The sequence below is a fragment of the Oncorhynchus kisutch genome, unplaced genomic scaffold (assembly GCF_002021735.2).
Source record: "Oncorhynchus kisutch isolate 150728-3 unplaced genomic scaffold, Okis_V2 scaffold4039, whole genome shotgun sequence".
Taxonomy (NCBI): Eukaryota; Metazoa; Chordata; class Actinopteri; order Salmoniformes; family Salmonidae; genus Oncorhynchus; species Oncorhynchus kisutch.
This window is the reverse complement of record NW_022265984.1, coordinates 172,651-185,650: the sequence shown is the minus strand read 5'-3', so window position 1 is coordinate 185,650 and position 13,000 is coordinate 172,651. Positions and strand designations below refer to the sequence as shown.

General features: G+C 42.8%; 1 protein-coding gene across 1 annotated transcript; it reads left to right on the top strand.

Moving 5' to 3' along the window:
- Positions 1 to 3,829: 3,829 nt before the first annotated feature.
- On the top strand, positions 3,830 to 12,797 carry LOC116373402 (zinc finger protein 180-like). Its single transcript, XM_031821953.1, has 3 exons — positions 3,830 to 3,953; positions 4,107 to 4,226; positions 10,412 to 12,797. Exons 1-3 carry the CDS (start codon positions 3,830 to 3,832, stop codon positions 11,368 to 11,370), a joined length of 1,203 nt encoding a protein of 400 aa, XP_031677813.1. The 3' UTR covers positions 11,371 to 12,797.
- Positions 12,798 to 13,000: the final 203 nt, after the last annotated feature.

Here is a 13,000-nt window from a genome sequence, read left to right as displayed (position 1 = left end):
GAGACACATGGAAATAATGTATTTATTTTTATTGTAGTAAATTAGGAATTAGTAGGAATTGTTAAATCCACTATACGATCACAATAACTTTGATAGATATTTAAACTGTTTTTTTGTTAGTATATTACAGGGCAGATTAATGTAGATTGCTGTGGGAGTGGTATTTATATCCCGTCACTACTGATCATTCATCCATACTGTGTGTGTCCCATCATTGCAGCTTTGGAAATAAATTAACTATCCATTCATTGCTCCTTCCTGTGTTGACTCACTGACTTGAGAGAAGGGACCAGGAAGGTCACACTAGTTCAAACGTTAAACACACCTCCATCTCCATTAACTTCATCACACCTGCCCAGAACCCGGAGAACACACCTCCATCTCCATGAACTACATCACACCTGCCCAGACCCACTAGAACACACCTCCATCTCCATTAACTACATCACACCTGCACAGACCCACTAGAACACACCTCCATCTCCATTAACTACAACACACCTGCACAGACCCACTAGAACACACCCCCATCTCCATTAACTACATCACACCTGCCCAGACTCACTAGAACACAGCCCCATCTCCATGAACTACATCACACCTGCCCAGACCCACTAGAACACACCTCCATCTCCATTAACTACATCACACCTGTCCAGACCCACGAGAACACACCTCCATCTCCATTAACTACATCACACCTGCCCAGACTCACTAGAACACAGCCCCATCTCCATGAACTACATCACACCTGCCCAGACCCACTAGAACACACCTCCATCTCCATTAACTACATCACACCTGCCCAGACCCACTAGAACACACCCCCATCTCCATTATCTACATCAAACCTGCCCAGACCCACTAGAACACACCCCCATCTCCATTAACTACATCACACCTGCCCAGACCCACTAGAACACACCCCCATCTCCATTATCTACATCAAACCTGCCCAGACCCACTAGAACACACCCCCATCTCCATTAACTACATCACACCTGCCCAGACCCACTAGAACACACACCCGTCTCCATTAACTATATCACACCTGCCCAGACCCACTAGAACACACCTCCATCTCCATTAACTACATCAAACCTGTCCAGACCCACTAGAACACACCCCCATCTCCATTAACTACATCACACCTGTCCAGACCCACTAGAACACACCCCCATCTCCATTATCTACATCAAACCTGCCCAGACCCACTAGAACACACCCCCATCTCCATTAACTACATCACACCTGCTCAGACCCACTAGAACACACCCCCATCTCCATCTCCCCATCTCCACTCCACTAGCCTGTTCAACCTCTCTTTCGTGTCGTCTGAGATTCCCAAAGATTGGAAAGCAGCTGCGGTCATCCCCCTCTTCAAAGGGGGGGACACTCTTGACCCAAACTGCTACAGACCTATATCTATCCTACCGTGCCTTTCTAAGGTCTTCGAAAGCCAAGTCAACAAACAGATTACCGACCATTTCGAATCTCACCATACCTTCTCTGCTATGCAATCTGGTTTCAGAGCTGGTCATGGGTGCACCTCAGCCACGCTCAAGGTCCTAAACAATATCTTAACCGCCATCGATAAGAAACATTACTGTGCAGCCGTATTCATTGATCTGGCCAAGGCTTTCGACTCTGTCAATCACCATATCCTCATCGGCAGACTCGACAGCCTTGGTTTCTCAAATGATTGCCTCGCCTGGTTCACCAACTACTTCTCTGATAGAGTTCAGTGTGTCAAATCGGAGGGTCTGCTGTCCGGACCTCTGGCAGTCTCTATGGGGGTGCCACAGGGTTCAATTCTTGGACCGACTCTCTTCTCTGTATACATCAATGAGGTCGCTCTTGCTGCTGGTGAGTCCCTGATCCACCTCTACGCAGACGACACCATTCTGTATACTTCCGGCCCTTCTTTGGACACTGTGTTAACAACCCTCCAGGCAAGCTTCAATGCCATACAACTCTCCTTCCGTGGCCTCCAATTGCTCTTAAATACAAGTAAAACTAAATGCATGCTCTTCAACCGATCGCTACCTGCACCTACCCGCCTGTCCAACATCACTACTCTGGACGGCTCTGACTTAGAATACGTGGACAACTACAAATACTTAGGTGTCTGGTTAGATTGTAAACTCTCCTTCCAGACCCATATCAAACATCTCCAATCCAAAGTTAAATCTAGAATTGGCTTCCTATTTCGCAACAAAGCATCCTTCACTCATGCTGCCAAACATACCCTTGTAAAACTGACCATCCTACCAATCCTCGACTTTGGCGATGTCATTTACAAAATAGCCTCCAATACCCTACTCAACAAATTGGATGCAGTCTATCACAGTGCAATCCGTTTTATCACCAAAGCCCCATATACTACCCACCATTGCGACCTGTACGCTCTCGTTGGCTGGCCCTCGCTTCATACTCGTCGCCAAACCCACTGGCTCCATGTCATCTACAAGACCCTGCTAGGTAAAGTCCCCCCTTATCTCAGCTCGCTGGTCACCATAGCATCTCCCACCTGTAGCACACGCTCCAGCAGGTATATCTCTCCTGTCACCCCCAAAACCAATTATTTCTTTGGCCGCCTCTCCTTCCAGTTCTCTGCTGCCAATGACTGGAACGAACTACAAAAATCTCTGAAACTGGAAACACTTATCTCCCTCACTAGCTTTAAGCACCAACTGTCAGAGCAGCTCACAGATTACTGCACCTGTACATAGCCCACCTATAATTTAGCCCAAACAACTACCTCTTTCCCAACTGTATTTAATTTTTATTTATTTATTTATTTTGCTCCTTTGCACCCCATAATTTTTTTTTTCTACTTTGCACATTCTTCCATTGCAAAACTACCATTCCAGTATTTTACTTGCTATATTGTATTTACTTTGCCATCATGGCCTTTTTTGCCTTTACCTCCCTTCTCACCTCATTTGCTCACATTGTATATAGACTTGTTTATACTGCATTATTGACTGTATGTTTGTTTTTACTCCATGTGTAACTCTGTGTCGTTTTATCTGTCGAACTGCTTTGCTTTATCTTGGCCAGGTCGCAATTGTAAATGAGAACTTGTTCTCAACTTGCCTACCTGGTTAAATAAAGGTAAAATAAATAAAATAAATAAAAATTGTTACACCATGTAGGAGCAGTATAGACCTAGTCTGTTCATTATATACATCTACATGATGTATTGTTACACCATGTAGGAGCAGTATAGACCTAGTCTGTTCATTATATACATCTACATGATGTATTGTTACACCATGTAGGAGCAGTATAGACCGACAGTAGCTAGCTACTTATTTAGATATAGTTTGATTTAATGAAACTGCCTTTAATGTGCTGTAGTAAACATGTTTAATTTGCACTAATCAATAAACACATTCAGGTCTTTGTATGTCTCAATATAATAGTATTTTTTAATTAAATCCATGTAAATCCTTTGTCTCAAAGGATTTAAATCCTTTGTCTCAAAATAAAATATGATCCTCAACTGCGTTTCCCCTCCAGTCAGCAGGCGGCGATGTGCGTCTTTCAGGCGACGCTGCCAGCGTGACGTATAATCTAGTGGACGGTTCTTCAGAAACAGCTCGTCAACCACCTCGGTAGCTTGCTAGCCAACATAGCCGAAAGATTCAAGATATTTATACGATTTCGGTGTATATTAGCTACTGTGTTTCAGACACACTTCTGTGTCTAAACTTGTTACCCTGTTTAATTTAATATTACGTTATTTTGTATTAGTCAGCTTTAGTAGCTGGCTGGTTTAAGTTAGCAGGAGCCTAGTCGCTAATGATAGCTAACATCCACGACCATGAGCTCCCTAAACTACTCTCCTCCTGTTAAAGAAGATGAGGTCTGCTGGACGGAGAAAGAGGGTCTGTGGCAGAACATTGTTGTGAAAGAGGAGGAGGATGTTACAGTAAAACAAGTAGAAGGTGAGGCTGTTACAGTGAAAGAAGAGAAAGACGTTTCAGTGAAAGAAGAGAAAGACGTTTCAGTGAAAGAAGAGAAAGACGTTTCAGTGAAAGAAGAGGAAGACGTTTCAGTGAAAGAAGAGAAAGACGTTTCAGTGAAAGAAGAGGAAGACACGTTCAGAGTGAAAGAGGAGGAGGATGTTACAGTAAAAGAAGAGGAGGATGAGAAGGAGGAGGGGGAGATTACTGTCACATTGGAGGAAGAAGAGGAGGTTGGTGATCTGTTTAACACCAGTAAGTACCGTCTCTGCAGTCGTTGAACCAATATGCAGTAAAAGGGTTCTACACTTTAATGTTGTTCTGTAGGAATGGCTGAAGCTTCACTGTAACGTGTAGAACATCAAGAGTGGACCATCAACAAAACGTTAACAATTGATCAAATTTTTTATTTTTTATTTTTATTTCACCTTTATTTAACCAGGTAGGCTAGTTGAGAACAAGTTCTCATTTGCAACTGCGACCTGGCCAAGATAAAGCATAGCAGTGTGAGCATACAACAAAGAGTTACACATGGAGTAAACAATTAACAAGTCAATAACACAGTAGAAAACAAAGGGGGGGTCTATATACAATGTGTGCAAAAGGCATGAGGAGGTAGGCAAATAATTACAATTTTGCAGATTAACACTGGAGTGATAAAAGATCAGATGGTCATGTACAGGTAGAGATATTGGTGTGCAGAAGAGCAGAAAAGTAAATAAATAAAAACAGTATGGGGATGAGGTAGGTGAAAAGGGTGGGCTATTTACCAATAGACTATGTACAGCTGCAGCGATCGGTTAGCTGCTCAGATAGCTGATGTTTGAAGTTGGTGAGGGAGATAAAAGTCTCCAACTTCAGCGATTTTTGCAATTCGTTCCAGTCACAGGCAGCAGAGTACTGGAACGAAAGGCGGCCAAATGAGGTGTTGGCTTTAGGGATGATCAGTGAGATACACCTGCTGGAGCGCGTGCTACGGATGGGTGTTGCCATCGTGACCAGTGAGCTGAGATAAGGCGGAGCTTTACCTAGCATAGACTTGTAGATGACCTGGAGCCAGTGGGTCTGGCGACGAAAATGTAGCGAGGGCCAGCCGACTAGAGCATACAAGTCGCAGTGGTGGGTGGTATAAGGTGCTTTAGTGACAAAACGGATGGCACTGTGATAGACTGCATCCAGTTTGCTGAGTAGAGTGTTGGAAGCCATTTTGTAGATGACATCGCCGAAGTCGAGGATCGGTAGGATAGTCAGTTTTACTAGGGTAAGCTTGGCGGCTTGAGTGAAGGATGCATCCAATGACAATGTCTGAAATACTGTACTCCCCAATATCTCCTATTAGATTAGCCCAGAAGGGGCTATCAGCAGTTGTTACATCCATTTTGGGACTTACACATTAATGATATGTACCCATTGTTTCTTGAAGAAATCACTTATAAATGCCTCATGAGCTTAGGTCAACTGTCGTACCCCATCAGAACCCAAAATATAAGCTTTTTTTCACGACAATGTTCATTAGTAAATGTAAACACACTGTATATCCGCAAAACATGATTCATTCGAGTCTCATTTCTAAAACATTTAACATTTTCATTTAATTCTTTAAAAAAAATCTCATTTAGAATAAGTAATGTAACAAAATGTGTAAAAAGGGAAGCGGTCTGAACTTAATGAATGCACTAGGGCCCCAACTAAAACAAATCTTGGGTCAACCAAGAATCATCTTTTCTTTCTACCAACCGATTGGGAGAAATGTTATAAACGTGTATTTTTCCATATATAGACACATCCCATGTGGTTTTTAATAAAATAAACTATATGTACTGAACTGGTCTGATGCTTTGAGCACGCAGTTTGATTAAATAATTAAGACACACATATGACTCGGGAACCAGAGATCAAGATAGCCTAACCATCAGAAAAAAACTCTTCCTCCTCCCGCTGCTGCTGGCCTTCGTAAATTCTGACGTTATGCTCCTATAGTTTCTGGTAATAGACTACACCAGCAGTCGGCGACCTTTTCCATCCATCCTTTGGGTTCCTTTTGGCAAACTCCAAGCAGGCTGACGTGTATTTTACTGAGGAGTGGCTTCCGTCTGGCGACTCTACCATAAAGGCCTGATTGTTGGAGTGCTACAGAGATGGTTGTCCTTCTGGAAGGTTCTCCCATCTCCACAGAGGAACTCTGGAGCGCTGTCAGAGTTACCATCAGGTTTTTGGTCACCACCCTGACCAAGGCCCTTCTCCCCCAATCGCTCATTTTGGCCGGGTGACCAGCCGGAGGGGTATTAGGAGGGGTATTCCATAAAAAAATTATGGAGGCCACTGTGTTCTTGGGGACCTTCAATGCTGAAGAATTCTTTTGGTACCCTTCCCCAGATCTGTGCCTCGACATAATCCTATCTTGGAGCTCTACGGACAATTTCTTCGACCTCATTGCTTGGTTTTTGCTCTGACATACACTGTCAGCTCTGGGACCTTATATAGACAGGTGTATGCCTTCCAAATCTTACCCAATCAATTGAATTTACCACAGGTGGACTCTGAACAAGTTGTAGATACAGCTCAAGGATTATTAATGGAAACAAGATGCACCTGAAAGCAATTTCAAGTCTTATAGCAAAGGGTCTGAATACTTATGTAAATAAGGTATTTCTGTTTATTATCTGTTGTCATTATTGGCTATTGATGACACTCCTCTGAAACAAGATAGCCTAACCATCAGAAAAAACCTCTTCCTTAGCCTACACCTCCCGCTGCTGCTGGCCTTCGTAAATTCTGATGTTATGCTCCTATAGTTTCTGGTAATAGACTACACCAGCAGTCGTTATGCTCCTATAGATTCTGATAATAGACTACACCAGCAGTCGTTATGCTCCTATAGTTTCTGGTAATAGACTACACCAGCAGTCGTTATGCTCCTATAGTCTCTGGTAATAGACTACACCAGTAGTCGTTATGCTCCTATAGATTCTGATAATAGACTACACCAGCAGTCGTTATGCTCTTATAGATTCTGATAATAGACTACACCAGCAGTCAGCAACCTTTTCCATTTGGTGCCAAAGTTTTCTGTATCCAATGTTTTTTAACTGAGTCATCTTGCAATTCAAGATGGCGTAGCAGTGATGGCTGTTGTAAATGTTATGGGTTTTTTTCATCATTTTTTGTATATATTGCAAAATATTCCAATCTCTTTTTCCATGTTTAAATTAAATATACCTTCCGGCATCCCGCCTCACCCAATGTGATACGGATCTGCTTATTTTTAGACTTTATAGCTAGAACCTCCATCAGCAGCTAGCCATCAGAAGCTAACCAGCTGATTAGCTACTAGCTATTTGGTCATTGTTAGTCACTTCTAGTGGCCTTTACCTTTTTAGCTCAGACACCAGCCGCTTTTAGCCTGGATAATACCTGCCAGTCTGCACAGTGTAATATCAACCCTGAGCATATCAGACTGTTTTTCTCCACTACATCACCGTATTCTTGCCGTATTCCCGCTCTGGACCATTACACCGGATAATCGCAGCTATTGCTGCCACCAAGTGGCCCAGCCTCGAAGCTAGCCTTGAGCCAGGCTCATCTCCCAGCCTGCTCAGTGGACCCTATGATCACTCGGCTACACAGCTGATGCCTCCCAGACTCTTCACTAAGACGACTAGAAGCCACTACATCACCGGATTCCTGCCGTAAGCTCTGGATCTTTGCACCAGTGTGGCTATAGTGGCTAACGCCCTTGTTCCGAAGCTAGCACCAGTAGCCTCGAGCCAGGTGCATCTCCCGGCTAGCAAACAAAATTACTCCAGCTACAGTACCTCTTTTGCCAATTGGCCTGGGCCCTTTGTCAACACGGAGCCCCGCCGATCAATCACGACTGGTCTGCCGACGTAATTCTGTCCGATGTGCCCTCAACCGGCCTTTGCAGGACGTCCGTGAACGGCTTCCCTGGTTCATATATTCCTGTTCACTGGACCCTATGATCATTTGTCTACATAGCTGATGCCTGCTGGATTCCTAAAGATTGGAAAGCTTTCGCGGTCATCCCCCTCTTCAAAGGGGTGACACTCTAGACCCAAACTGTTAGACCTAGGTCCATCCTGCCATCCTGCCCTGCCTTTCTAAAGTCTTCAAATGCCAAGTTAACAAACAGATCACTGACCATTTCGAATCCCACTGTAGCTTCTCCGCTGTACAATCCTGTTTCCGAGCTGGTCATGGGTGCACCTCAGCCACGCTCAAAGTACTAAACGATATCATAACCACCATCGATAAAAGACAGCACTGTGCAGCAGTCTTCATCGACCTGGCCAAGGCTTTCGACTCAATCGACAACCGATCGCTGCCCGCACCCCCCGGACTAGCACCACTACTCTGGACGGTTCTGACAACAACAATTACCGAGGTGTCTGGTTAGACTGTAAACTCTCATTCCAGACTAATATGAATCATCTCCAATCCAAAATTAAATCTAGAATCGGCTTCCTATTTCTCAACAAAGCCTCCTTCACTCACAGTGCCAAACATACCCTCGTAAAACTGACTATCCTACCGATCCTTGACCTTGGCGATGTCATTTACAAAATAGCCTCCAACACTTTACTCAGCAAACTGGATGCAGTCTATCACAGTGCCATCCGTTTTGTCACCAAAGCCCCATATACCACCCACCACTGCGACCTGTATGCTCTTGTCGGCTGGCCCTCGCTACATATTCGTCGCCAAACCAGTTGGCTCCAGGTCATCTCTCAGTCTTTGCTAAGTAAAGCTCTGCCTTAACTCAGCTCACTGGTCACCATAGCAACACCCACCCATAGCACGCACTCCAGCAGGTTTATCTCACTGGTCATCCCCAAAGCCAACACCTCCTTTGGCCTCCTTTCCTTCCAGTTCTCTGCTGCCAATGACTGGAACGAATAGCAAAAATCGTTGAAGTTGGAGACTTATTTCTCCCTCACTAACTTTAAGCATCAGCTATCTGAGCAGCTTACCGATCGCTGCAGCTGTACATAGCCCATCTGTAAATAGCCCATTCAACTACCTACCTCATCCCCATGTTTTTATTGACTTTTTTGCTCTTTTGCACACCAGTATTTCTACTTGCACATCATCATCTGCACATCTATCTCTCCAGTGTCAATTTGCTAAATTGTAATTACATCGCTACTATGGCCTATTTATTCCCTTTCCACCCTACACCATTTGCAGACACTATATAGATATTTCTATTGTGTTATTGACTGTTCCTTTGTTAATCCCACGTGTAACTCTGTTGTTTTTTGTCGCACTGCTTTGCTTTATATTGGACAGGTCGCAGTTGTAAATGAGAACTTGATCTTAACTGGCCTACCTGGTTAAACTATCATTATTACATCATGGCCATCTGGTTAAATAAAGATTAAATAAATAACATTAAGAAAAATAATAAATATCGTAACTTTATTGACAACACCCAAATGGATACTGTCATTAATGTGGTTCTTCAATAATTAAACATCATTCTTAATACTGTAGCTGTTTAGTTAGTCACATGTTCATCTATCATCAGCTGATCCAGGAAATAATTTTCTGAATGATTGTCACATGACAAACATCAAGACATACAACAACAACCAAAGTGCTTCTTCATTCATTACTCTGGTAAAGACAGTTATGCCGTGCTCCACGTTGGATCCAACATCCCTACCGTGGTCATAATGTGTAGAGAACTGTTCCTTGTTGGATAGGCTATTGTACAACACACAGAGCTATTTTCCTTCATCTGTTGTTAGGTTAAGTTATGGGCCAATTTGGCAAACCGTGTACAAACCCTCAGCCAAAGAGCATTTTACTGGTTGAAGTGTTTTTTAAGTACGAAGCGGTTGATTTGCGATGATGACACAAACATTATATTAAGCAGGACATTCAAACGAGCATTACAATTATAATCCAAGGTAGTGTGACATGCACATAAGCAACCTGGAAATGGAGGTTACTCCCCTGAGTTTTCCCCCATTCACATTCAGAATACATTGTGAAAAACAAAAATCTTTGCCCACCATTTTTGCTCCAGGCAGATATACTACATCCATAACTATCGGTTTCCTCATTAGCAGGGAGGAGTATCTGCAATCAAATTGCATGTGCATCGCCCTCGTGCTGCAAGTTTAGCAAACACAGAAAGGGGCCTTGGAGACCAAAAGTCGTCTGGCACATTGCTTAGAGTTTCAACAACTTTAATAACTTATTTCTAGCCTACAATCATCGATTTTACTACTAATTTGAAAACAAGACAAAATATGACTATTCTTGCTCATTTTAAGACAATTGTCAAATAGTTTTTACATTCATTACAGACGTCAATTGTTGTACAACATCATGGCTACGCTGTTGGCATCACCTTTTACAGTGATTACCGCTGTTGTGGGCCTTTAATCATCTGTCTGACTTTGTTGTTCACACAGGAGAGATCCGGGACTATCGTGGATCCTCTGGGGAGTCTCAACAACCTCATGATGCTGACAAGGCAGAGAAGAGTCTCTCTAGATCAGAACACCTCAAAAAACACCTGCAGAGATCCACAGGGAAGAGAACTCACTGCTGCTCTGACTGTGGGAAGAGTTTCACCTCATCAGGCATTAAAATTCATCAGAGAATCCACACAGGAGAGAAACCTTATAGCTGTAATCAATGTGGGAAGAGTTTTGTTCAATCTGGCTCTCTGACTTTACACCAGAGAACACACACAGGAGAGAAACCTTATAGCTGTGATCAATGTGGGAAGAGTTTTGTTCAATCTGGCCAGCTGACTTTACACCAGAGAACACACACAGGAGAGAAACCTTATAGCTGTGATCAATGTGGGAATAGTTTTACTGCATCTAGCTATCTGACTTCACACCAGAGAACACACACAGGACATAAACCTTTTAGCTGTGCTCAATGTGGGAAGAGTTTTACTGCATCTAGCTCTCTGACTTCACACCAGAGAACACACACAGGAGAGAAACCTTATAGCTGTGCTCAATGTGGGAAGAGTTTTACTACATCTAGCTATCTGACTCCACACCAGAGAACACACACAGGAGAGAAACCTTATAGCTGTGATCAATGTGGGAAGAATTTTTCTACATCTTGCTATCTGACTTCACACCAGAGAACACACACAGGAGAGAAACCTTATAGCTGTGATCAATGTGGGAAGAGTTTTGTTCAATCTGGCCAGTTGACCCGACACCAGAGAACACACACAGGAGAGAAACCTTATAGCTGTAATCAATGTGGGAAGAGTTTTACTAGATCTGGCTATCTGACTTCACACCAGAGAACACACACAGGAGAGAAACCTTATGGCTGTAATCAATGTGGGAAGAGTTTTACTAGATCTGGCTATCTGACTTTACACCAGAGAACACACACATAAGATAAATCCTTACAGCTGTGCTCAATGTGGGAAGAGTTTTACTGAGTCTAGCACTGACTAATCACCATAGAACACACACAGGAGAGAAACCTTATAGCTGTGACCAGAGTTAATCTGGTAAAATATCAGAAAATACATACATGGAGTTGTTTTATGATATCAATGAATTAATGTCACAATGTGGTATGTTTTAACATTGTATTAGGAATATTTTAATAGTCTCAATGTAGAAGCCTAAATGTTTTCCCCCTCATCAATTGATTTCAACATGATATGGATTTTAGGCTCAGGGGAAAAATCCAGGCTCTGAAATGGAAGAGTACTAATTAATGTGATTTAACAAAAAAAGAGTTGTGTTACACTTACCACGTTGGCGACCCACTTGAATCAAAATGTAGCGGGCTGTTTTCTACAAATTGTCCTCTAACCAGGGATGTACACATTACTCCCAGATTCCGTGTGGTTTTTGAGCTGTTTGTTGTGCGCTGCCCCTAAGGGACTCCCAATCACGGCCTGTTATGATACAGCCTGGATTTGAACCAGGGTCTGTAGTGACGCCTACAGCGAGATGCAGTGCCTTAGACCGCTGCGCCGCTCGTGTGATAAAGGTGTGGGATTCTGGGTAATCCACAGCAGATTTATGGAGAACTTAAAAATTGAGTGGTTCTGGGATAGAAAGGTATAACATTGACATTACATCATTAAATCCACGTTTTAAATCACACATTAGCAATTTATGTTTTAGAAACTACTGTTGTTGGTTTGGTGTCAAATAAGCCTCTTTATATGTTATTTGCCAAATCTCTGTTTTCCATGTGGGTTTTATGCTAAAGATCCCTCTTTCAAGTTGGTATCTAACTGGAAAATGCATCTTCTTTAGGAGTGCTATTTGTACCCTGTTCACTACTGATCGTTCATCCACACTGTGGGGGCGGCAGGGTAGCCTAGTGGTTAGAGCATTGGACTAGTAACCGAAAGGTTGCAAGTTCAAATCCCCGAGCTGACAAGGGTCATTTAAGACAAAAGTATAAAGTATATGTTTTATAAACTCATGAACACCAGCCAGTTTATCAGCCCGGTTTTATTAGTTTAGGTGTATTATACTTCTTCGCCACCTGAGGGGGACATTGAGTAATTTTCCATGTCAATTTGATATATTTTGATACTAAAATGGATGACGCGATATTCTGATGTTGTGAATATGAGACATATAACAGTAAATTAGGAATTAGTAGGAATTGTTAAATCCACTATACGATCACAATGACTTTGATAGACATTTCAATCGTTTTTTTGTTAGTATATTACAGGGCAGATTAATGTAGAATTGCTGTGGGAGTGGTATTTATATCCTGTCACTACTGATCATTCATCCATACTGTGTGTGTCCCATCATTGCAGCTTTGGAAATAAATGAACTATCCATTCATTGCTCCTTCCTGTGTTGACTCACTGACTTGAGGGACCAGGATGGTCACACTAGGTCGATATCTAACTCAAGCTTCACCTCATGCTTTTCATGAACTGTGTAGTTGTGTTATCTAGTGGGAACCCGATAGCAGGGTAGGCTCTGGTGCCTTCTTGCCGTGGGCACAAAACAACAGAGGAAATTAACATGGTTGCTCCTTTT